Here is a 26,006-nt window from a genome sequence, read left to right as displayed (position 1 = left end):
CATTTAATACACTTAAAAATAGTTAAGATGATAAATTTTGTGTGTATAATTTTTTTCTAATGCACAGTTGATCTAAGAAGTAAATTTCACCCGTAAGTGTAACTTCAAGGCAAAGGCTCCCCTGTTCCCTATGAACAGACCTAACTCTATGTTGGAGCTGACCGTGCTTAATACACAGTGAGGCATTTTAGGCCCAGAAGGTACTGAGTTCCTCTGCCAGGTGCTTCCAAGACACTGATGCTCACATTCTCTCAGCTGTGGAGACTGCAATTCAGCAAGTCCTGGGAACAACTGTCACAAGGTCACAGCTGGTGAGCCGTAAAGCAGAGGCAAATCCTCGTTTCCTTGTGCCAAATTCCATGAGGCCTCTTAGCATAATCTTTTAAGAAATGACAGCTCAAAAGTAGGAATAACAAATGTTTATTCAGAAATGGGTAACACACAGTCTCCTCCATCCCTTAATGCCTCTTCCTCTCCTTTTGAACAAAAGAGACACAGATGGGGAATGCAGGGGAGTGGGAGGCGAAGGACACAAGGATTGGCCTACCACTTTCTCGTTTCCCACGATGACATCCTGTAGAACAGGGGGGCAAACAGGCTCTGCCCTGCAATGTACCGTATGGCCAGCCAGAGGACAGGGCCCAGATGGCCAGGCGGCTGCAGGTGGGCTCACTGAAACCCTGTGATAAGCAGAGCAGCCTGGCATGGTACTGGAGGGGAGACAGGAGGATAAAGCCATGCAGTCGGGATACGTACCGTCCCTACCGAAAGCAGAGTCCACGCAGTGATCTGTCTCCAGTACCTGTGAAACCAGGTCCTAGTGTCTTATGGACATTCTCTGGGGCCAAGGAGGGGAAAGTGTAGGAGGCATGTCTTCCAACTGCTAAAGAGAACTAAGTTTGCACCCATTCAAAGGGGGAGAAGGGAACGAAAGCAGCCTTCTTTAAAGTACTGGAAAGTGGAGCACCATCAGGCAGATTCCTTGGACTTCCCAGGCCTGGGCAACCTCAGACCTGGAGGACTGAGCTCGGTTCAAACCCTGGGTCCCCCCTGCTTGACAGATTTAACTCTGTGGAAACATGAGTTTCCAGGTTTTTCTTCACTGGACTGGCCCCAAGTAGGTTATGAGAGATGCTTAGTGTCTCAGGTCCCCTTTATACTTTCTAGGCTTGTGCCTTTCATACCACCTGCTACTGACTTGTAGCCCTGCCAGAATCCCGCTCCTCAAAACACGCCAGTTCTGCTAGGCTGGCTTCCCTTTACAGTCCCAACAGACAGGCAGGAAACTGAGAATGAATGTCCCTGGAGCAATGCTGTGCTGGTATATTCTGGGGCTGCCCCAGGTTCTACAGTTTTGCCCCAAATGCCTGGAACCACACTGAGGGAACAACTCCCGGCTTGCCTGGAAAGGCTGCTTTGCTCTCTCAACTCCCTCCCCACCACCCACTGCTCCCCTACCCCGACTGCCAAGGCGGGAAAATACCATCCAGTCAGGGATGGATGGGTCCCTCACAATAGTGAAGCAGTGCCCCCTGGTGGCTGCTGGATATATGCCGCCTCTCAGCATCCCTAACTATTGTCCTGTTCGTGTACCTGAGGCCAGAAGAAAAAAGTCAACAACTCCTATTCAAATAACCCCCCAGACCCACAGAGTCACAGAACGGGAGGCAGACCCTTTGAAACACCCAACTAGCAGAGAGCTGGCATTTGCACCAAAACCAGGGTGTGACAATGCTGTACTGGGTGAGAAATGGGAGGCTAATGATGCAAACCCCTCCCAGCAGTGACACCCAGAAGGCCGAGAGAGCTGCGGTGGGGCACTCAGCACAACTCAAGGGAAGAGGGGGGTGTGAACTCAAGAATTTACTCTAGGTTGACCGAGACAGTGCAGGTCCCCCAAAGCAAGAGCCAGCGGTGCACTCTTCCTAGTGGAGCAAGTCTCACCCTGCCCTTGCCACAGGGTCCTCTCCAGACCACACTGGTCTGGAGCCAACGGCGGTGAGAGGACAAGGGGCCTGTGACCTGATCCCCACCTAGGCCACCTCCACTGACCAGGAGAGTGAGCGGCAGAGGTCTTGAGCTGACCTGGTTCCTATTAGGATGGCAGGGGCCTCAATTCCCCACTTTGAAAAGCTTAAAAAAGAGAAACGGGAGTCAAACCCTCACCCCTGAAGAAAGAGCAGTGTCCTTCAAACAGCCCCTGCCCTGCATTCCATTGGGCCTCAGGAAGGCCACCCAGAGAATTCACGGCACCATTTCCAGATTAAAAAAAAACAATTTAGGGCTGAGTTTAGGGGGAGACACTCTGAGCAACACAAGCTTACCTTGGTGACGAGGTGGAGAGAGAAGAAACGTACTACAGGAAATGTTAACATAGAGAAGAGCACAGGGTAGAACACAACACAGAAAGGCGGGTACCATCCAGTGAGGAAGCTCTCTACCCCCGGCGACCCTTCCCATGCTCAGGGGCCTCCAGTCCAATGGCCCATAGGTCACAATCTTTGTTTTGGGAACAGAGCCACCCTCCTCTGCCCCCACTTCTGGCTGTCTCGCTCCCCCGCTCAAAGTTTGATTTTGAATTCTGTGGGCTGTGTGGTCACAGAGGCCCCTGAGGACTTGAAAAGTGCCTTCAGGATGGTGTCAGGGTCCACTTCGGCAGGAGGGTTGGATGAGGCGGTAGAATTCACCCTGCGAGGCAGCTCACTCTCCTTTTTCACTGAGGGGCTGTCGCTCAGCCGTCTGTAGAGAGCAAAGTCAAAGTCCCTGTGGGTTTCCCTTAGGTAGAGAGCGGTCCCACCGTTAGCTGAGGATCTCTCAAAAGCTGGGCACCAAACATAATGCTTTCCGTACCCTTTTACTCCATTTCTTATAGCAAACCTATCATTTTTTAAATTTGCTGATGAGAAAAGTGAGATGCAGTCTGCTATGATCTGGGGTTTTAAGTTTAGGAAACACTGCATGTCCCTCAGGGATGGTCAAACACACATCGGCATATTACACATTCTGAGAAGTCTTGTAGATTTAACTGGGTTTAGCCCAGTGGTTCCCAAACTCACTAGGTCATAAAACGCACATTTTTCAGAATACAACTTAATGCTGGAACACAGTTTAAGAAACTTATGTAAGTCACACAACGCAATATCCAGGGTTCAAAGTGCCGTCGTTCGGTATTTCAGAGTCTATTTCAGGCCTGCCCCACACTACCCCTCCCACCTCAGCAAGGCTAACATTCTCCCTGGGTCTGTGTATCCTTGTCTACAATAGGACTTCCTTCTGAATGTCAGTCTAGACATTTTCTGCATCTCAGGCTTCAAAAAGTTCTCAGTCCTGGACCAGGCAATGTATGCCTGGATATGTAACAAAACAAGGGGTAGCATCCAGCACTGTCCCCCAGAGTCAATCATGAGGAGGCAGGGTTTTCCGCTCACCTGGACAATGCACACACAGTTGTGCAAAGAGGGACACAACTGGCCTGCTCGTCACTTTCTTCTCAGGTGTTTCTAAATTATAAGGCTGGGAACGAGGTCTTAATGTTAGCCCCTGTGGGGTCAATCCCCTGCAGAAATGATGTGACAAGCCACTTTGTACAAATTTAAGCTTCCTAATTGGCTGCCTGCTATCAGAGCAGAGGAAATGGAACGGAGCTGTGATACAGGCACTTTACCCCTCAGAACAGAGAGATGATCATGCAGAGTAAGCAAGCGGAAAAGCTCCACTTGGTCCCCAGCACCCCACCTTTGGAACTTACAGCAGGATGGGCTGGTCTGAGGTGATAACATTCCCATTCATGTGGAGGTTGCATTTCATTGGCTGCCCTGAAAAACCAAAAAAGAAAAGGCTCTGCCACGGGACTGCAGCTTCTCACACAAAGGACAGGGACTGCCATGTTCATTACCAGGAGTCAAAGCATACACCACTGGCAGCTCTGGCTGCACAGCTAGAGATGGGGCTGTCAGGTTTCGGCAAAGCCCAGAGACTAAGGAAGCCCCAGGGTTATGAGGTCCATGAAACCTTGCCAATGATGGCACCAAGAAGCCAAGTGGCAACAGAGCTAGCTCCATGCAGGAGGAGATCAGAACCAAAGTAAGGGAAAAAGTGGACTCAGCATGAAGCAAGCCAAACTTGTTTGTGAAGCAAGTAGTAAGGGAAAATGCTTACGGTATAAAATTAAGTGAAAAAAAGGTTCAAAGTGTATGTTCAGATTTCTACTTTGTCCATGAAGGATTAACCTTACAAGTATTGGATTCCCACTTTATATAGCATGTGATAAGTGTAACAATAACAGCACAAAAAAAGGAGAGGAGGGAATACAGCCCTATAGGAGTGATATTTCTAAATCTCACTGCAACTGCGTTAATACTAATCTGAGATAGATTCTGATAACCCACAATGTATACCGTAAACCCTTGAGCAACCATTAAGAAAGTGACTCAAAAAATATAGTGGAGGGCCTCCCTGGTGGCGCAAGTGGTTGAGAGTCCGCCTGCCGATGCAGGGGATGCGGGTTCGTGCCCCGGTCTGGGAGGATCCCATATGCCGCGGAGCGGCTGGGCCCGTGAGCCATGGCCGCTGAGCCTGTGCGTCCGGAGCCTGCGCGTCCGGAGCCTGTGCTCCGCAACGGGGGAGGCCACAACAGTGAGAGGCCCGCATACCGCAAAAAAAAAAAAAAAAAAAAAAAAAAAAAAAAAAAAAAAAAAATATAGTGGAAAAAAAATCACTAAAAGAACTAAAATGCTGCACTAGATTTTCATATAATGCAAAAGAAAGCCACATAAAATGTGAACGGATTAAATAATCCAATAAAAAAGCAGAGGCTGAGATAACCAACAAGGATCTACTGTATAGCACTATACTCAATATTTTGTAATGACCTATATGGGAAAACAATCTGAAAAAGAATGTGTGTGTGTGTGTGTGTATGTATCTATCTCTGGATCACTGTGCTGTACATCTGAAACTAACATTGTAAATGAACTATACTTCAATTAAAAACATAACATCTCTGCTTGCTCTTAGTACACAGGTGGCCCCGGAGGGTCTAATGCACCAGGAGGTCCACCCACCCATCTCAGATGAAGGCCTGCTGTGAGCAGTGAGGAGCAGCAAGGTGACGTAGCTGCTTTCTCCCTGACTTACCATCCAGACACCGGTTGTTATACTTCTTATATGCAGTGATGGCATCGTCCTTCTTCACAAAGACCACCTCTGCTACCCCAGGATGGACCAGCCGAGCTCGCTTCAGGGCTCCACAAACACAAAAAAGCTCCTGTGAAGAACAAGAGGGGTTAGTTAGGGTTGGGGGAGAATTTTGGGCAGTCACCCTCCCAGCCTGCCATTCACACACTCCAGACAGGGCTCTGGGTTGACTGGTGGCCACGCTCTGACTGAACATGCCCAGCAGCTAAGATCTCAGGGAGGCTCCATTTGAGGTGGTCCTGGGACATCCACAGGCCTCAACCTGGGGCCAGATGAGGGGAAAAGCTGTTCTGGCAGTGAGAACTGAGCCTGCGCTTACAAGCCTTGGAGTACCTGTGACTCCAAGTCACCCCCAAAGTCCTCCTGCCTCGGTGCCCACTTCCTCAACAAGGATAATAGTTATGGAATACAGAATTTCTGTCAAGAGTGTCTGTAATGAGAATGGACAGACATATAGGCTCATCAAAGACAGTGGCTAATATATCACCTGGGAATCAGTTAGAAACACAAATTCTGGAGTTCTATGCAGGGCGACCAATCATCCTGGTTTGGCTAGACTGAGGGGTTTCAACTGAGATCATTTTCAAGGCAGTGCTTTGTACACCTATGTCATCATCATCACTTATTCCAACTCCAATCCCTCCTCATTTCACAGACTGAGGCCAGAGAGGGAACCCAATATGGATACAGACTGCAAAGGCCGACTAGCACCCAAGCCATTTCTTCACCTGCAACTGCCTTCACAAGGTGGTTATGGGGACAAAAAGAAGATTTACGAAAAGGTCGCTGAAATGATTTGTTTCTAATGATAAAAGGGAAAATGCTACATATCAAAACCAAGATATGGAACTGAATACTAAGTGTGATTCTAACTCTATTAGTTTTTCTTTTAACATTACCTATTTGGGTAGAAAAGAGGTGAGGATGACTATTATTGGCAGTTCACTATGATTATTGGCAGTTTACTATGAGTAGTAATCATTACAGGTAATTCGTTTTTCATTCCTCTGTAATTTCAAAGATCCTGCATACAAAATGCCTGCCACACAGTAAGTATATAAATACTAATAGCTATAATTAACTCAATAAATAAAAGCTATTATTACTTTTATAATCAGGAAAAAATTTCTTTCTAATTTGTTAAGTCTTAATACAAAGTAGGCAACGATTTCCATTCTCATGTGCACTGTTCACAAAGTGATCACCCAGCACTCATGTTTCACAATTAAAACCATTAACAAACGTGGCAGCCAGTGTGGGCTGTTATAGAACCTGGGACTCAGCTGCAGGGAGAGGGTGGAGTCCAGCTGCATTCATTCTGTGATCTAACAGTTGAGTGAAAAGGGCACCTGGATTCTTTAACAGTCTTATTGGTGCCTGAATGAAAATGAGGTTGAAAAGTCCTGGCTAACTCTGGGCCACCCTTCACTAGGTACCTGAATTGGGTTTTGCCCATGACTGCCAAGGGTGGGACAGGATGGACCAGAAGGGCAATCCAGAGGGGCCAACCACCAGGTAACACCACTCCATCTCATTCCTTTTACTTTGGAGCTATCATGAAAACCCCTGAAGGAGGAAGAAATTCCAAAGACTCAGGAAAATATGAACCACTGGATCTTGCACAGTGGGACTAAATGATCCCATTCTAGCACAATTCTGTGGCCCTGAGATTTAGGTTGGGCACCTGGCTCTGTTTTCTTCGTTTTAGTTTTTTTTTTTTTTGGGGGGGGGCACACTGCATGGCTTACAGGATCTTAGTTCCCCGACCAGGGATTGAACCCAGGCCCCAGCAGTGAAAGTGCCAAGTCCTAACCACTGAACCGCCAGGGAATTCCCCTGGCTCTGGTTTAGAAGCTGTGAGGAAAAGGGTTCACATACCTGGCCTGACTGCCCTCCTTTGGAAGGTCTGCTTCCAAGGCTGGCCCTCGGCTGCCATCTGGGAACTTGGATTCTGGGAGGGCTCCCGTCACCCTAACCGATAGGAGTGGCGCACAGAGCCTAGACTGTTTGTGCCGACAATGTGGTTTATGCTAAACACTTGCTTTCCTTCTGAGTCTGGAACTTTGGTGTTAGGCAGAGGATGCCTACATGACTCGTCCCTGATAAAATCCCTGGGCACTGAGTCTCTAATGAGCTTCCCTGGTTTCACACATGTCATTACAACCAACTGCTGGGGGAATAAAGTGTATCCTGTGTGACTCCAATGGGAGAGGACTCCAGAAGTTTGAGTCTGCTTTCCTCCAGCCTTTGCCCCACGAACATTTTCCCTCTGTTGATTCTGCTTTGTATCCTGTAATGAATCTTAAGCCCTGATACAACTCTGCTAAGTCCTGTGAGTCCTCTTAGAGGATCAGCTAACCGGGGGGTGCTCTTGGGGACCCTTGAAACAGAAGTGGCTTGAGATCTGAAATTCTGGCGGGCCACAGTACTTACAACAATGTCCTCCTCGGTGACTCGAGGGTGCAGATTATTCACGGTCATCTTGGTGCCTTCCAAAGGGCTGAGGACAGGCTGTCACAGACAAAAGAACGTTACCGGAAGTCAGTGAACAGCAGAGCTCACTTCAGGCAAACGACCAGGAAGGCCCAGAGGAAACCCCCATGGAGAGCCTGTCACAACTGGGCCCCTCTAATCATGCCCCCATCACCCTATGCTAGGGAATGGAACCTCTCATCATTTCCCAAATATGCCAGGCCCTTTCAGGCCCGAGCCTCTGCCTGGAATGCCATTCATGTTTCAAGACCCGTCTGGCTCAGAGGGCACTTTCTCTTTAAAGCCTTCCCGTATCTGTCCAGTTGAATTAGATGCTCTTTCCTCAGTGCTCCTGGCAGCCCTCTGTTGTATCACCAGGCACAGTGCTGTCTGCAGCTCTGTTTTCCCTATTTGCCTTTGAGCTCTCTGAGGGCAGGGGCCCAATGAGGACCCAACGGGATGCACGCAGCACACCGCCCCCACCCAGCACAGTCCATAACTCTCAACTAGTGCGGTCACTTCCTCTCCTTCACCTTCACCTCACCTCAGCAGGCGGCAGCTCTTTGGGGGGATCCTCCTTGTTCACTAATGTCCGGGACATGCTGGTCAAGGCTTTTGTTCGAACAGAGGAGGGGAGAGCAGGAGCTGTGTATGCATCATTCTGAACCACTTTGGTGAGAGGAAGGGCCTTGGACATGGAAAGCTTGGAACTGCTCACCCCAGCCTAAACAAAGAGGAAGAGAGGAATCTGAAAAGCTAGGGACCCAGACACCCAGGGGGCTGACAACCCCCAGTATCTCAAGGCCTCCCACCTCCCAGTTCCATTATCGATCTAAAGCCAGAAAGGTGCCAGCTGCCAGGGAAGGGGCAGGAGGAGAGAAAAACGGCCTGCACGTGTGTTCACAGAAGCCACTTTCCAGTGTGGGAAGCCCTTTCCAAGAAGCTTCCACGCAGTCCTGAACAGGAGCCACAGGCTCACCCATACCATTTAGACTTTATAAAAACCCTGCAATTTGTGGAGTTAGAGGCCAAAAGCTTGGGGTCAAGTTCACTCCTAGATACGCTTCTATCACGATGGGCTGGCTGGGAATAGGAACTCACTCTTAAGAAGGCCTGGACTCCCAGCTTTTTGGTCCCTGTTCTGCACAGAGGAACCATGGGTAGCCCCGCCTCCTCAGCTCCCAGACTGTCAGGGACGTGCTGGCAGAGTCAGCATGTGCAAACCAGCAGAAACAGCTCCCTCGCTCCCTCCCCTGTTACCCCTAACTGCACATGTGATCCCTTGGAAATATAAACCAGTGAACTCCCTGGTTTTAATGTGTCTGAGGAAAAAAAATGCATGAGGCAGAAGTGGCAGGTGGCCTTGTCAATTTAGGAAAAAGGAGGAATGCAGCAGCCAGACAGGCAGATGATGGGACAGGGTCAATTCACCAGCTTCTCCCAATCCAGGTGAATCTAGATTCATGCTGCATCCCACATTTCTCAAGCTGTTTTCTGAGTCTCAAGAGCCAGTGAGTGTAGTGGTTAAACACATCGCCTGGGAGCCAGACTGCTCGGGCTTAAGTCCTCGATCCACCACTTACAAGCTGAGCAGATTTCGTTCACCTCTCTGTGCCTGATTCCTCATCCGTGAAATAGGGGTAATAACAGTACCCATCTCACAGGGTGGGGAGGAAATGAAGTCTTAAATAATATAAACACAGGGGTTTTTCCAATTAGGGTTAGCCACTAACTGAGTTAGGAAAGGCCCAGCCCCTTTGTAACAAACTGGCATCATTCAGCTTCACACATCACATTAAGAGTTTCAATGGTAACCAGGAAATTAGTCCACATATTCAGTGCAGTGACCAAAACTGAGTCTCTGGGTCTCTGAAGACCAAACAAAGGCACTTAGCTTGGGCACCCACTTGCCTCCCTATGTGTAATTTGGCCGCATGCACTGAGCTGAGCATGATGTTCAGAGGTCCCTGATATTCCGAGAAACTACTCTCTTTCCTTCTCTGCATCAGCATCCTAGTCCATCAAGCTTTCCCCGCATGCACGCTGCACCTGGTGGAGCCTTCAGGCAAGGCTCAGTTTATTCTTGCTAACACACTAACCAAGGGAATCCAGACTCAAGAATGGAGGCAGAGCTGCTGACCATGGAAGGAAGGGGACCAGGCAGAATGTCCTGCCACAAAGGAAATAAAATGTGATTCTGTCCTGTGGGATCACTCATATTTCCCCTGCAGTGACTCAGACACAGCAATTGGGAGCTGCAGCTCTACACTTCACTATCTGTGGGATCTTGAACAAGTCAGTGGACACGCTGCTGGTCTCAGCATTTATAAAAGCCAGGGGTTGAACTAGTTCTGGTTCTGATAATCTCATGACCCAAATGAAGAAATATTTCTGAATTGAAAGGCCCTACTCTCCACCACCTCTCCTGTGAACCTGATCAGACACACCCAGAGTGTAGGAAGAAAGTAAGATGTCATACCACGTGGTGGAGAAAGCTGCCTGAGGCTGCAAGTTTCATCTGTTTACTAGGAATGGGAGCTGTAACATCATCATCTTCATCCAGGTCATATAAATTCTGAAAATAAAGAAATATAAGCTAACGTGGTATGCAGGCTCTCAACAGACATCTGGAGTAAGGACAACAGGGAGCTGAGGGCTGGAGTAAGTGAGGTGGGGGGAGAAGTGGGTGCAGGGGGGGTGCCTGGGGAAACTGGTCTGGGAGACTGGGGCTCAAGTCCTGGCAGGCTGCCTCCCTGCCCCCAAGGGCCCAATGAAAGTGCTGCAATTCCAGTTACATCAGAAGTACCTTTCTACAAGTGGGTACCTTGTAGATACCTATCAAAGGCCCCTAAAATGTCTGTTTATATCCTTTGGCTTACAAAGTCTGTGCCAGGCAATCTGGCCTATAGAAATAAACCCAAACTCGAGAAAGAGCTTTTTTCCTCCAAGATGTTCATAGAAGGATTTCTAACAGTGAAAATTACAGGAAAATGGTTGAAATAAACTCGAATGTCAACTCAATGGATCAAGCAGTTATTAAAATGTTTACAGTAAATGTGAAGCAGAAAAACGCTTGAGTTATAAAGTGAAAACAAACAACATGAAACTGGATAATAACATAATCACAACTATTACTATGCATTAAATAAATAATAATCACACACACACACACACACACACACACACACACACAACACAGGAAGGAACCAGGGCAGAATTTCAACAGGGGCTGGCTATAGAGAGCCAGAGAGTGAGGACTTTTCCCCCTCCTTAACCTTCCTCTGTTTTGCAAATTTTCTGTATAAGCACATACTATTAAAAAAAAAAAAAAAAAAAAACCTTTCAATTTGCCTCTCTCTCCCTATGCATTGAAGAAATTTCTTTTTAAAACTCATACACTGCAAAAAGTGTCAAATGTAACCAATCCCTCCTCCAACTCTTCAAATTGGAACCTTGGGCCAGGCCTCAGTTAATCCACTTGGAAGGCCACATCAAAACACACAAGTGTGGGGGACTTCCCTGGCGGTCCAGTGGGTAAGACTCCATGCTCCCAATGCAGGGGGCCTGGGTTTGATCCCTGGTCAGAAAGCTAGATCCTGCATTCATGCCGCAACTAAGAAGCCCGCATGCCGCAACTAAGAAGTCCGCATGCCACAACTAAGACCCAGCACAGGCAAAATAAATAAATATTAAAAAATGTAAACAAACAAACAAAACCACACACGTGTGTATACACACACACACACAGTCCACCTGTTTGGCCTGGTGGTTATTGACGACGTTGATCTTCATTCCAGCAGGATGGGCATGAGTTGGTGCCATGGCCTTCTGCTGTGGAACCTAGAAATACCCAGTGGTCAATATTCATCCCACAGGGCCTGCATGTGTTCTCTATATGAGTAGAGGATCACTTAACTTAAAACATGGTGGGCACTCAGTTTTGGTCTGTGGTAAAAGGCCCTACAAGACCGCCTTATGCCCAAAGCAGGAAAGCGACAGGAAGACTCATCATCCCAGAGATCACATGACAACGCATTTGCAGGGCTCAATGAACCTGGCTTAATAAATGTTCACTGCTGCTGCTGTTCCTTTTACCAAAGTTGCTGAGAAGGTGAAATGATATTGTTTCCATTCCCTTTGGGACAGCGGCTGTGCAGGTGGCCAAGACCTTGCGCTAAGAGCCAGATCTGACTGGGCTTCGATCCTGGTCCGCCCTCCCACTGACCGGCTGTGTAACTGTGCACAATTACTCACATCTCTGAGACTTAGATTCTTCTTTTATAAAACTGGGGTAATAATCCATGGTTGCAGTGAGGAATAAATGTTAAGTGCCTGCCACATAGCACAAGCTCAGCCAATGTTTTGTCCTTTCCTCTCACTTCCCTCTATTACTATCTCACTTAGAAAAACACTTAATTTCTCTGGACTACCTCCACCCTTTTCTTTTACAGAAAAGTGAGATGATATCTTGCCTTCCTCATATGGTTACTATACAAACAGCTGGGGGAACTGTCATTTTGCCTAAACACTCCTGGTCCTTGGTCCCTGCCTGAAACTACAGCTGTTACTGGTTTCCAGGAATTTGTGACAGGAGCCACAACCTACCTGGATGGTTTTAGTGAGCTTCAGAGCAGGGGTCACTGTCCCGATGGGTGGGCTCAAGAAGGAAGCAGGGGAATTCCGCTTCAAGCTGATCTTCTCCCGGGCATCAGCCACCTGGTGGGGCTTCTGGGGCACCGTGCTCTGCTGCTTGCGGGAATTCAGCATCTCTCTGGCATCTTGCACTTTCCCTTTGATCCGGAACCGGGCATCTTTCTGCAAAAGCTTTTCCCGGGCATCCTTGACTCCCAGCTTGAGCCGGGCATCTGAGAGGCCAATCTTCTGCCGAGCATCAAATCTCTGCTGGAAGGTGGTTGTGCGTGCTGGCTGACCGAGAAGGCTCTGTTGGATCCCAACACGAGACCGGACACCTCCAACTCCTGGTCTGGCATTGAGCCTGCAAATAAAAACTGCAACATTAAGAGGATCTGGATATCAACAGCAGGCTGTGGAAGTAGAGCCATGGTAATACCGGAAACAAAGGAAGTCCTGGAGAAACCAGAAAGCTGCTCCCTGTCAGAGGAAACAATTAATAGAGACTTCCTTCGTAGTTTTATGACTTTTAACTCTGCATTGTAAACAAAGTTAGGAAGGAGGGCCTGCTGGTTTCTATCACTAGGTAAGACTGTTTTTGCTCCCCACACCAGGTGTTTTTAGACACTATGATAGACACCTCCAAACAATACCACATAAAATATCTCCCAGATATCAAAACCCCACACATCTGAAGAGCAACTTCAGTTTCCAAAGTGCTTCCACATCCTTGCTCTCAATCAGCACTCTCAGCGCCCTGTGAAGCGGGCAGTGTTATGCCCATTTTACAGTAGAAGAAACAGGCTTAGAGAGCTTAAGTGATTAACAAAGGGTGCCCAGCTGGCCTCTGGCAGCCTCCTGCCTCCAGGGCAGACAGATACCCGCACTGGGCTGGGACCAAGAAAGCCAACACATGGGTCTGGCTTGGAGCCAGAGGACTAACAGACTAAGATATAAAGACTTGGTAGAAAGAAAAATAATCACTCTGAACTGTTTCTATTCACAACACTCTGACTCCAAATGTGTAGGTTTTTTTCCTCACGCCAACTAATTCTCTAAGTCTCTAGACACCAACTGGGTGTCTGACAGCTCAATTCTGACACTAACTACCTAGAGTTGGCACAGACTGCACAGGTTAAAGGCTCAGTCTCACAAGACTGCCCTCAAGTCAGAGGTCAATTCCAAATCCCGGGCTTCCTGTTCATCTGATTGATGAGCTATAAACAGAGGGTTCACACGACCCCCCCTCAAGTTACATAATTTGCTAGAATAGCTCATAGGACTGAGGAAAACAGTTTACTTATTATTACCAGTTTATTACAAAGGATACAATTCAAGAACAGCCGAACAGAAGAGATGTGTAAGGCAAAGTACAGGGAAAGGGTATGGCAACACCACCCTCCTGGCACATGGATGTGTTCACCAACCCAAAGTTTCTCCAAACTCAATTGTACAGGGGTTTCTATGGAGGTTCCATTACCGTAATTGATCAAATCACTGGCTACTGATGATAAGCTCAATCTCTAGCCCCTCTTTTCTCCCTGGAGGTCCAGGGTGGGGAGTGGGGTGGAGCTGCAAGTTCCAACAGGCTAATCATGCCTAGATATTTCTGGTGACCAGCCCCTGTCCTGAAGCTCTCTAGGGGCCCACCAAGAGCTGCCTCATTATAACAAAAGATGCTCCTATCACCCTTATCACTCAGGAAATTCCAAGGGTTTTAGAAACTGTGTGCCAGGACAAAGACCAAATATATACTTATCACAGTCTGCAACAATAAAAATGTCAATCCAGAAACTGTTGAAACTGGAAAGGAATGAAACTCCATAAAACAAGTCCCATTCTCTTCTGGGGCTCCTTCGCTGGCTCTTCTAATGGCTTGCAAGGAAACAGAAGACGCTTCTAGTCCAATCCTGGAAGTCCTCTCTGGGATCTGTGGGCTTCTGCCCACCCCACCATAAGGCTTCCAGCCACACAAAGTCCTGCGGCAGGCGCCCTGCCTGGGGACACCAACTCCTACGCCTCCTCTTTGGGAAACCCGCTCTGATTCTCCCAGGACAGCCCTCCTTTGTGTCTATTATCCTTTGTGCTCTTCCTTTCTCTCCCTACCCTGGACTGGGAGGGAAGTGGCGGATGGGGCTCATTCCTGATTCACTGCCCCGTGCTTTGTAAGTGTTGCTGAGCCCTGGCTCAGTATCAGAAACATCTAAGGAGCTTCTTAAAAATATAGATAGCTCTAAAAAAAAGAAAAGAAGACTAACAAACAAAAAAATACAGCTCTCTCAACCCCACCCCAGAGCTACTGAGTCCAAAATCTGGGTGAAGGCCTGGGCATATGCATTTATCACTCAGCAGGTGATCCTGGAGAACAGCAGTGTTGAAAATCTCTGACCTGGAGTTAGAAGGTAAAACTACTGAATAAACAAGTTCCTATACCATGTCCCACATCACTGCGCAGGCCTCCCAGGAGGCATTCTTCATAGTGGGCAAGCCACTGGGTTCTCCTACTGCCTCCTTCTTCCTCAGCCAGCTGGAGTGAGACTGTCCACCAGCTCCTCTGCTAACAGCAGGAGTGCAACCAAAGGTGAGTCTTCCTGGCACCAGTAAAAGAAAACCTGGACCTTCATCTTGTTATTCCGAGCATAGTGGAAAAACACCTGCTGCCACTACTATGCCAGAGCCAGACCTAAGGCAGTGATGCATAATATCATTTTTCTTTGAAAAATGGCAAATTAGGATTTAAGTACTTTCCGGTGGGTTTATACAAAAAACAGTTGGGGGCCTCCCTGGTGGCGCAGTGGTTGAGAGTCCGCCTGCCGATGCAGGGGATACGGGTTCGTGCCCCTGTCTGGGAGGATCCCATATGCCGCGGAGCGGCTGGGCCCGTGAGCCATGGCCGCTGGGCCTGCGCATCCGGAGCCTGTGCTCCGCAACGGGAGAGGCCACAACAGTGAGAGGCCCGCATACCGCAAAAAGAAAAAAAAAAAAAACAGTTGGAAGGGACTTCCCTGGTGGTCCAGTGGTTAAGACTCCGCACTTCCAATGCAGGGGGTCCGGGTTTGATCCCTGGTCAGGGAACTAGAACTCACATGCCACAACTAAAAAAGATCCCACAGGCCACAACTAAAGAAGGATCTCACATGCATCAACGAAGATCCCACACACCACAACTAGGACCTGGAGCAATCAAATAAATAAATAAGTAAATAAGTAAATAAATATTTAAAAACAACAACAACAACAACAAAAACAGGTGGAAGAGAGAGTGGAAGGAGTCATTTACAGAATCAATCAGATTAGGTTTAAGGTGGGTAGGTGGGACTGCTTGTCCATCCCTGATCTATTTTCTCATGCAGAGACTCTGGGAGACTGAGGGGACTTCCCTGGTGGCACAGTGGTTAAGAATCTGCCTGCCAATGCAAGGGACACTGATTCGATCCCTAGTCCGGGAAGATCCCACATGCCATGGAGCAACTAAGCCCGTGCGCCACAACTACTGAGCCTGCGCTCTAGAGCCCACGAGCCACAACTACTGAAGCCCGCGTGCCACAACTACTGAAGCTGCGAGCGTAGAACCTGTGCTCCGCAACAAGAGAAGCCACCGCAATGAGAAGCACGCACATTGCAATGAAGAGTAGCCCCAGCTCGCCGCAACTAGAGAAAGCCCGCATGCAGTAACGAAGAACCAATGCAGCCAAAATAAATAAATTTATATATGTTAAAAAAACCCAAAAACCGAAATTGAGTTATTTGTAGTGAGGTGGATGGACCTAGAGTCGGTCATACAGAGTGAAGTAAGTCAGAAAGAGAAAAACAAATACCGTATGCTAACACATCTATATGGAATCTAAAAAAAAAAAATGGTACTGATGAACCTAGGGGCAGGACAGGAATAAAGACGCAGATGTAGAGAATGGACCTGAGGACACCAGGAGGGGGGAAAGGTAAGCTGGGACAAAGTGAGAGAGTGGCATGGACATATATACACTACCAAATGTAAAATAGATAGTTAGTGGGAGGCAGCCGCAAAGCACAGGGAGATCAGCTCGGTGCTTTGTGACCACCTAGAGGGGTGGGATAGGGAGGGTGGGAGGGAGGGAGACACAAGAGAGAGGGGATATGGGGATAAATGTGTATGTATAGTTTTGTTGTACAGCAGAAACAGAACATTGTAAAGCAATAACACTCCAATAAAGATGTTAAAAACAAAACAAAGTCTGTGGGGCCGTGGGAGGGCTTAGAGGTAGCCCAGGGTTTCTGGAAAGAGTAGTGTCAAAAGGCAGACCAAATGTGGATAGCGCCCCCTACAGCCCACAGCTTGTAGCTTCTCTGCTCTCGCAGAGGGGGAGCGGGGAGCTAAGGAGGCGTTTAAGTTTTCCCCATTTCCCCACCCTCAAGAGCATTCCTTCACTTCTCCCATATAACTTCCACAGCTGAAGGCTCTCTCCTTGGAGCCCTCAAAGCACTGAACAAAGCTTCTATTAAAGCACTTACCACGCAGCATCACGATGATTTGTTTACAAGCCTGCATCACCCACACGATTAAAAGCTTCCCAGGGGGTACATCCTACAGCTCCTCCCCTGTGTCAACACTGCCCCAGGGGAATGACAAAGGCTCAAAGAGCTATGTCAGGGACCTTACAGGGCTACGAACTTACATTCTCCTTTTAGGCTCACAATCTCTGAGGTTACCTGCCATCACTTCCATTTTACAGAGGAGAAACCAAATCAAAGAGCTAGTGGCATGGCTGGGACTGGACCCCAGACTCCAGACTCTTTCCATTATAACAGATTCCAAGCTTCTCTCTTTCCTACTCCAAGCCCCAGGGGAGGTAAGACGGGAGAAGGGGTGGCTGCCCTGGAAGGGCTTCTCCTAGAGAAGACTGCCCCTGCAAGGCCAGTCCTCCACCCAGCCCTCACCAACTGGTCCAGTGCCCTGCTAGGATCCTGGCCACCAATCGCTCTCCCAGCTGAGAGAGGGGCACCCACACAGCCATGGCACAGGGCCACTCTGGCCCTTACTCCAAAAGTGGGACCCACAAGGACCTTGCCGAGCTGCAGGAGCTTCAGGAAAGGCCTCCCGGAAGAGAAAGCAGCTGGTCTCCGACTGAGTGGACATTACAAAGGGAACCAGGCTGCATACACACTGACAGTGGAATACTTCATTGATGACCAGGTCCACCATACAGTGGAGGTCAGACACATCCTAACCCAAACTTATGCCTGGCCTCCTGAATGAAGATTTCCTATCTTCATCTGTCTTCTCCAAATCCCACCTCCTCCCATCACCGGGGTACCCCTACCAAAGGTTCCTGATATTTTTAACTACAGGAGGTGGGATGATCTCATCGTGTGATACACCATGATCTTACAATACCATAAAACTGGGCAAATCTAGACCCAATGGCATAATTATGCTTTCAAAAAGTCAAGTTACCCAATTTCACCAGTCATTCAAGCAATTAAACATTATTGCCAAGAAAAAAAAAAGAAAAGAAGAAAAAGCTACTGAAAGCAACTATTTTGAACAATTAAAGGAACAATGAGATTCTTTTTTAAATGGATGTAGGATTATCAGCTTATCTTTTTTAAAAAAAATTTGTTTTTGACTGCGTTGGGTCCTTGTTGCTGCGCGCGGGCTTCCTCTAGTTGCAGAGCGTGGGCTTCAGTAGTTGTGGCACGTGGGCTCAGTAGTTGTGGCTCACGGGCTCTAGAGTGCAGGCTCAGTAGTTGTGGTGCACGGGCTTAGTTGCTCCACGGCATGTGGGATCTTCCCGGACCAGGGCTCGAACCCGTGGTTCCCTGCATTGGCAGGCGGATTCTTAACCACTGTGCCACCAGGGAAGTCCCAACAACGAGATTCTTGAAAACAAAATTCATATCCTTGAACAGAGAATGAAGAAAGGGGCAGATTCAAAAGTATTCTGGTTCATTCCAATTGGGTCTGAACAGTAAACCTTTGCAGAAGGAGGGGCAGGGGAGATTAGGCTTCTGCAACCTTAATTTATTCATATTCCTCAACAATTTCCCTTCTCTGATAATTTGTAATGGCTGTTTGAAGTGTTGCATTGAGAATTCACAGAAGTCTATGGTTGATAAGCAATGTCTGCCATGGCCACACAAGGGGCAATTGGCTACTAGGGTTTATGAAAGATTTTACAAAGAAGGCACTCTCAACTAACAGTTTTGAGCACTTACTACAGATCCATAAATTTTGACCCACCTCCTTTAACCCTCACAACTCTGAGAATTAGGTTATTACCCACCTTTTACAGATGAGGAAACTGAGATTCAAGGAGAGTAACTATCCCAAATAACAGAGCTGTAACGGTGAAAGCTGGATTTGAACTTCACTATACCTAGTTAAAATACCAATAAATCAAGCATGGGTCAAAAATAAAGAACAGGACTCGAGGAGTTAAGGAAGGGTGAATACTGTTCCCAAGCTATGGAAAAAATTAGGACTCCAGTCACATCCAGGGATATAGCGTACCCTCTAGCGACGAGAGGGTGAGCACACACACTGAGGCTGGCGGGCAGTGTACTCACCAGAGACCCACACACCATACTGCTTGTCTAGCAAGGAAGACCACCAAGATGTCCCGTGCTGGTATTTTTATCTATTTGAACAGCACAAAAGGTATATTTTGGGGAGGGAGGTGATACAGCTGTGGACGTAAGAGCACGAGTAAGCTACTTTCCCTCAATTCCATGTATTCAGTTCCCTGGTTACACCAGTTCTTTCAACTCCTTTCATAAGCAGCTTTAGGGGGTTTCAGTGTTCAGGCTTTTTATAATCATTGCTCCTCTCCCTGCATGAAAAGACAGCCATTCATCCCAGCAGGCAGCAGTACTGCTTATATGGCAGGCATTAGTCATCAGGAATGTTTCAAATAAACACTCCTGCTAGAAGCAGGTCTCTAAAACATAGAACCAGTTATGTTACCCTCCTGCTCCAAGAACTGCTAGGAGTTCCCTAACAAAGCCCAACCCCTCAGTGGAACCATTAGTCTGGCCCCCACTGCCTGCAGCCTCACCTCCCACGGCAGACCACCTGATGTTCCCGAAACACATTCTGCACTTCTGGCCTCAGTAATGTTCGGGAGGGGGAGAGAGGGAGGTTTTGAGCAAGTCTCTTAACTGCCTGGCCCCATCACACCTGAAACAGTGCAACTGTACACTGCTTCCAGACGCTCCCCAGGCACGCCACCAAGTCCTAGGAAGAGTGGTGTGGGCGAGAGGTGCCCTCTGGAGCCTGCGCCCCTCCCCCAGTCCCCTGCTGAAGCCTGGCATACACATGACCAGGGAGGGTCTGTCTGAGGCTAGGAATGCCTCACTCTCTTGGACCTACCTGTGGAGAGCAGAGTGGCAGCTGGCTCTGGACAGATGTCCAGTCCAAAGGATTTGGGCCCACAAGGGGGACCCTGGACTATTCTAAAGTGGATTTTAATCCATGGGGGTCTCTGGGTTAGAACGTGTGTGTTGAGGTCATCTTAGGGAGAAAACACAGTTTAGTTCTAACAATTACTGAGGGTCAATTCTGAACTATGTGCTTTAGAGACACAAGGAAAAACAAGACACGATCCCCTTACCCTCCAAGAGAGTCTTGTGCAGATGTTTCATTTTAAATTTTAATTCTTCCCTTCCAAGCTAATGTAACAACTCATTTCCCTCTTCTTTGTTTTAGATCTAATTTCCCTTATCTTATTTCAATAAGAAAACCAGCAGTGAGTACCAGGACCAGAGCCCTGGCCTGAACTCGAAAGTTCCCTAACCTCCTCTCCCCACGGCTCCAAGGACTCTCACATATGCATCTGGCCCAGAGCTGCTCACCTCCAGCACACTCAAGGCCCAACTTCCCCACTAAGGCTGCCGTGTCACCTTCATCTAACTACATGGAGGGAGTGACAGATAGCTATCCTGTGAGGGGTGAACTGAGCAAACCAAAGACGGGGTGACTTGACTAACCAAATCAGTGATACTCTCACATCTAAAGGAAGAAATGGACAAGAGGGGCAGGCCCATGCTGCAGCTGGTGCCCAGTGCTGCCCTGGAAAGACTCATCTATGGGTCTTGAACAACTGGAGCCACTAGAGATGTGCTGTGCGTGGGGAAGGAGAGCACCTCACCATGGCCTGGATCAAGTACCATAAAACCACTCCCCTCTTTCTCTAATTTCATATTAATCAAGGAACCTTTTGATGATTAACTGGGGGCCAGGTAATAACGATGATAATGACACCTTTCTTGACTTACACGATGCGATGAACACAAAACAGAATGGCTGCTCTGAAGAACAAGCACATTCCACGACCTGTGAAGAACAAGCGCATTCCATGACCTGTGAAAAGGGGTTATCCACACTTCCACGGGCTCAGTCCTTTGCTATTTCCACTAAGAAGAGGAAAGAAGTTTTCTGAGACGGTCATAGGTTCTTTCTTCCTAAATTATTAAGCACAAAGTTCTTCCTGGGACATCCATGCTACATTAAACCAAAGTTTCCAGTAAGGTGATTTCTTCTAGAAAGCATGTAAAATAGCCATTTGTTTACTGTAGGAAATGACATTTGTTCACTGAAATTTGTTCAGACCTTTCAGTTCTTGATGGGGACTCCCTCCCCACCCCATCTAGTTTTTCCCTTTGCTGGCTGTGCAAGCAAACTAAAAATGGAGTTTCCAGCAGGTTTAACCCAAACACAGCATGCAGTCCAGTTTCTTCTACATGGTCTCTTGGTATGCACTTCCCCCAATCCAATCTTCACATAAAAGCAAAGCAATATTCTCACACTGAAGACGGGATGTTACTTCTGTACTTAAAAGCCTTCATTAACGATGATGATAACTAACATCTATTGGGCACTCAGTACCCATCAGATGCTTTTTGATGTACTTTAGATACACTGATTGACTTAGTCCTGACAACACCTAAGGAAGTGAGTATTATCCATGTTTTATAGATAAGGAAAGAGAGGCATGAAGTGGATAAGTAACTTTCATAAGATCATATGGAAAGTGGGAGAAGCAGGGATTGAAACTTGGCAGTTTGACTCTAGGACCCCAATGCTTAGCTATTATGTCCCCTGGGGGAAGGGATTTGGGCTTCTACTCCTTTAAAGTCATTTGCTAAACCCTTACTATCTGGTACAAACTTTAAAATATACATTCTTACATTCTCATTTAATTCTCTCAACGACCTACCAGGAACCATTATTACAAATGAGGAAACTGCCCAGCTCAGAAGTCACCTGGCCAGGGAGGCACAGACCCAACAATGGGCCTTGCCAAGGGACGAGGTCTGCCTGGCTGCACAGTCTTTGCTCTTCCCAGGGGTCCACATATCCTCCCTTCCCTGCATGCCCACCCAATGCCCAACACAAGACTCTGCACACATAAACACCAAAGAAGTACAGACCGCCTGCAGTCAGGAACTGAGGGGAGTGACTGCAGGAAGCGCAGGTCCTGGGAAGCTGGCTCATTCAGCAACTGTCGAGCAAACCTGTGAAACCTGGACGGGCTTAGAAGTGGCCCGAGGACCCAGCACCAATTTCCACACCAGCTACTAGAGGGAAGACCTAGGAGAGAACTACTCACACGTAATGGTAGAGAAAATTAATGCTGGGTGCCTGTCATGAACCAGAAGCCAGATGAAGTGCTGGCTGGTGAATTCCGTGGTGGCGGGCGCAGTGGCAGTGGCTATGTGTGCAGAGGTGAGGCTGGGGGGATACCTTTCAGAGAGTAAAGGAATCCATTTTCTAGGCACAGGCACGCAGGCAGTGTTAATAAATTCACGTCTGCTGAGTGAATGACTATCTGAGAAAACTACATCTACCTTTACAGCCCGGATGTTTACAAGGACATCTGAACTAATTTAACGCGTGCTGGAAAACTACTGGCCGAAGTTCCCACTCTTTCATACAGGTGAACTGGAGCGCATAAAGGCTGGAAATGACTAACAACATTTGAGGGTCCACAGGAAGTCCGGAGCACCTAACTGCGAACCATCCCCGCGACTCCTCACCCAGATACAGAACGGTCTTCTCTGCGAACGATCGAGAAACGGCCGGCCTCCAGCCCCGTCCCACCTGTTTTTCTGCCCAAGCCTGAGGCCAACTCAGCCAGCTCATAAAGTGCACTCGGCACCGATCTCAGCTCTCCGTGGCTTCGGGCAAGTCACTCCGCCTCCAGCTCCTCATCTGGAAAACGGGGAAAACATTAAGAGTGGGCCAACAGGATTGCGAAAAGAGCAAAGACCTCCTGGGCAGCAAAGCGCTTAGAGAACCTGAAATGCCGCACAAAGGAAGTCGAGTGTTAGAGGAGAACCAGGCGCAAGACTTGGAAATTAAAGGTCTGGGTGTAGGTCTCGGCTTCGACACTAACAGACCGGCAGAGTCTGAGCAAGTCACTTGCCCGCGCAACTCCAGTCGTCCTAACTCTGAGGCCGCGCTGAGACCGTGGAGCAGTGCCCGGCTCCTCAGACGAGGGGCTGCGCCGGAGAGACCCTCCGGGCCGCGGACAGCGCGTCCCCTCAGCAACCGCAGCTCCGCCCCCCGCGGGGCGCCCCTCGGGCCGCTCCCACAAGCCCCGCAGTCGGGCCGCCCCCACAAGCCCCGCAGTCCGGCCCCTCCGCCGTCAGCGGTCCCACCGGCCTCCCCCCGGCCCGCCGGAGCGACGGCGCCTGCAGCCAGTGGGCAGCCGGGCGGCCGGGCCCGCGGCGGCGGCGGCGGCCGGGCCAATGGGGAGCGCGGCTGTGGCAGGGGGCGGGCGCAGACGGCCCTCCACGTCGCGCCCAGACCGTTCCCTTCTCCGCCCCGAGCCCCGCTAAGACTCGGGCCGTGAACCCCGAAAGGAGAAAAGGCCGCTTACCGCCCCTTCGCCGCAGCCCCTCGCTTCCGGATGAGCTCGTCCAGGGAGATGTCCGCCATCTTGCACCGCCGCGCCAGCCGCGAGCAGCTTATCGTCCCTCAGCCCTCGAGCCCGCCCCTTCGGCCGCTACGGAGGAACTAGCGGCTTCCGGCGTTCGGCTGACGAAGTCTCGCGACAGATCAAACCGAGCAAGGACCGGAAGAGGCGGGGCTCTCCCCGTGAGCCTTTGCGACGTCCGCTGCTTATCTGCATACGGCGGGTCGTAGCCCTACCGTTCCCTCTTTCTCAAGACGAGCAAATAAAATGAAAAAGCAACAGAAAAGAATTAAATGAGTAAAACAATCTTCAAAGGAAAGAAGTTCTCGGTTCGACGGTCAAGTTTGACACTCACCGTAGGACTAATGAGAATGGGATTCATTACCCAGGAAGTAAACGTTAAAAACGTTTATGCCTTAAACTTATGAGTAAGGAAAATAACGATTCGGGGTGACGCCCGAATCCTCACTGCAAATGTGAGACGAATTTTTGAGCGGGTAAAGGTTGCCCCTACGGTGACCCGCCTACTTTGCGGGATGCCTGGGAGTTGCGATCTGCCCGTACCCCGTGCATCTAAAAAGCAGAATTCAGTGGTCAACGTAACTGAGAAAAGTTAAAAGAGAATCAAGGAATTGCGTATAGTCGCTATTGTCAATTAACGGGGTGGTCAAAACCTTACGTTCCTGTTCGGGACTGTTAACCCGTAGGACGGTTAAGCTTGGGTTTAGAAGATACAATCAGTTATTTTGGGCTTACTAGTTGCGTTGACTGGGGTTGTTACCAGTTGATGGTTCGGGGAAGACAACGTCCAGCACACAGGAGCCTCGTTATGTAGCTTATACTGCGGTGCTTATGTACCACGGCTCACACTTCTGGGCAGTAGAACGCTTACAACCAAGTGTTTTTGCCAGCCTGACCGTTGTCCTCCTGATCTGCACGATGGGGCACATAAAACCTAGGTCGCAAGTGTTCCGATTGTGGGTTTTTGTTTTTTTTTTAATGTAATCTCAGTCTCCAGTACTGATTCTGGTGGGAGGTTCAGTATGTCGAACCAATGAATGAAAAATACAACAGCAGGAAACGGAATTCCCTGGCGGTCCGGTGGTGAGGACGGCGCGGTTCTGCTGCAGCGGGCCCGGGGTTAGATCCTTGATCGTGTAAGTAAGACCTCCGCATGCAGCGCGGTGTGGCCGAAACACCACCAACAGCAGAAAAACAGAAACAGAAAACAAAGACTAAACGTGCAACGCCTTTAGACCAGTGCCGAACACAGATTAAGTGCCCTATGAATCATTGCTGTAAGTACAACGGTTGAGTGGAGTTATGTGCTCTCGACAGATCACATCGCAGATGAAAATCTGGTATCAGAAGGAAGGTCCGTGGAGAGAAGAGCTGGTGAAGATTGGGCACCAGAGGAGAAAAATCCAGGTCCCCGCCTGCCCAGCCGTGATTGGCTGCTGGCTGGCCCTCCTTTTCTCAGCCGTGAAACAGGACCATTAACTCCTCTCTCCGAGAGGTCCCGGGAAGGAAGGCGGAAACCAGGAACCAAACCTTGGCCGGCTGCACAGCGGAGGAGAGGCAGGTGCGCAGGAATAGGAAAGGAGCAGGGCCGCGAGAGTTAAGGCCCTTTCGCGCCTCCACGCGAAAAAAGCGCAGTGTAAAAATAGCGCTTAAATAATTCCTTAAACTACCACAGTAGTGTAGGGTCATTGATGTCATGTAATGCTGTGACTGTTTGCGGGATGGCCCTCCTCCAGAAGCGTTTCGGAACTTCGGGGATCGTCTTTGGGTGTCGGAACGGCAGGGATCCGGTCACGTGGAGGCGGGGACGGGATGGGACGTCCCGCCGGATCTCCCAACGCTCGGGACATTCCCGGCGCGGAGGGGCCGGTTACGATTCTTTGATCCTGGGTTTCGCTCCATTTCTTGTATGAACACGCAGGACTTTTTTCCCGGTGTAAACTAAACAAATATGGAATTGCCAGCAACGCACCTGCGCTGTAGCCAAAGGAACTGGGTCCCGCCTTATTTGGAGACTAACCAACAGTTGTGACCCGCCTGGGAAAACCGCACCCCAGAGCGGGGAAGGCGGGCGGCATTAGGGGGCTGCACCAGTGCAGGGACCCTGCGTCCATGCAGACTCCTGATGCTTCCGTCTACGGGCCTTGGGGCCACCAGCTATTTACATGCTGAAATGTGCATTTTATGTAGTTATTTCCTTTTTTGCTTTTATAATGTAAGTTGGAGTTTTGCGTTTTTGTTTTTAATATTCATTTATTTATTCGGCTGCGTTGCGTCTTAGTTGTGATGTGTAGGCTCTTCGTTGTGGCGCTCAGGGCTTCCTCTCCATTTGTGGAGCGCGGGCTCCAGAGTGCGTGGGGTCAGTAGCACGCAGGCTCTAGAGTACGCAGGGTTAGTTGCCCCGCGGCATGTGCGATTTTAGTTCCCTGACCAGGGATCAAACCTGCGTCCCCTGCATTGGAAGGCAGATTCTTAACCGCTGGACCACCAGGGAAGTCCCCTTTGTGTTGATTTAAAATTCTGTATAGGTAGGTGATATCAGCGCTGACTTCACTTCAGTAGCGTAAAGCGCCTGTTATAAATGTTTTTAAATGGTGTCACGTCTGAGAGGGTGGAGAATCACTGGCCTATTCACTCACCCATTTTACAGGTGGGGAGACAGACTTATAAGAGGGTAGGGACCAGGTCCAATTTATGCCCTTCTTCCCAGCTTCAGCAGACAGCCTCTTGTGGATTCAGGCAGTGTGCAGCAAGTCTCAACCCCCAGGCCTGTTTTCTTATCCTCCAGAT

At 48.9% G+C, this 26,006-nt stretch overlaps 1 protein-coding gene and 1 non-coding gene across 2 annotated transcripts; one reads left to right on the top strand and one right to left on the bottom strand.

Moving 5' to 3' along the window:
* Window positions 1-404: 404 nt before the first annotated feature.
* Window positions 405-23,309, bottom strand: POLDIP3 (DNA polymerase delta interacting protein 3). The gene is made up of 9 exons (XM_060113254.1): window positions 23,160-23,309; window positions 12,274-12,664; window positions 11,422-11,508; window positions 10,148-10,243; window positions 8,213-8,392; window positions 7,630-7,707; window positions 5,137-5,266; window positions 3,749-3,815; window positions 405-2,739 (listed from the first exon to the last, which is right to left on the bottom strand). The coding sequence occupies exons 1-9, from the start codon at window positions 23,216-23,218 to the stop codon at window positions 2,562-2,564; spliced, it is 1,266 nt and encodes a 421-aa protein (XP_059969237.1). The 5' UTR covers window positions 23,219-23,309; the 3' UTR covers window positions 405-2,561.
* Window positions 23,310-23,606: 297 nt separating this feature from the next.
* On the top strand, window positions 23,607-23,756 carry LOC132499628 (U12 minor spliceosomal RNA). The gene has a single exon (XR_009533867.1). It is a non-coding gene; the product is annotated as a U12 minor spliceosomal RNA (small nuclear RNA).
* The last annotated feature ends 2,250 nt before the right edge of the window (window positions 23,757-26,006 follow it).

This window comes from Mesoplodon densirostris, chromosome 11, assembly GCF_025265405.1.
Source record: "Mesoplodon densirostris isolate mMesDen1 chromosome 11, mMesDen1 primary haplotype, whole genome shotgun sequence".
Classification (NCBI taxonomy): domain Eukaryota; kingdom Metazoa; phylum Chordata; class Mammalia; order Artiodactyla; family Ziphiidae; genus Mesoplodon; species Mesoplodon densirostris.
Note: the sequence above shows the minus strand (reverse complement) of the source record. Positions and strands in the feature narration are given on the sequence as shown.

Bases quoted from the DNA above. Each gene is read 5' to 3' on its own strand.
- POLDIP3 (XM_060113254.1), bottom strand. From the start codon at position 23,218: ATGGCGGACATCTCCCTGGACGAGCTCATCCGGAAGCGAGGGGCTGCG. The intron at 12,665-23,159 runs GTAAGCGGCCTT...TTTTATTTGCAG, and splicing joins GGGGCTGCGGCGAAGGGGCG to GCTCAATGCCAGACCAGGAG. The intron at 8,393-10,147 runs GTATGACATCTT...CTCTTTGTTTAG, and splicing joins GCAGCTTTCTCCACCACGTG to GCTGGGGTGAGCAGTTCCAA.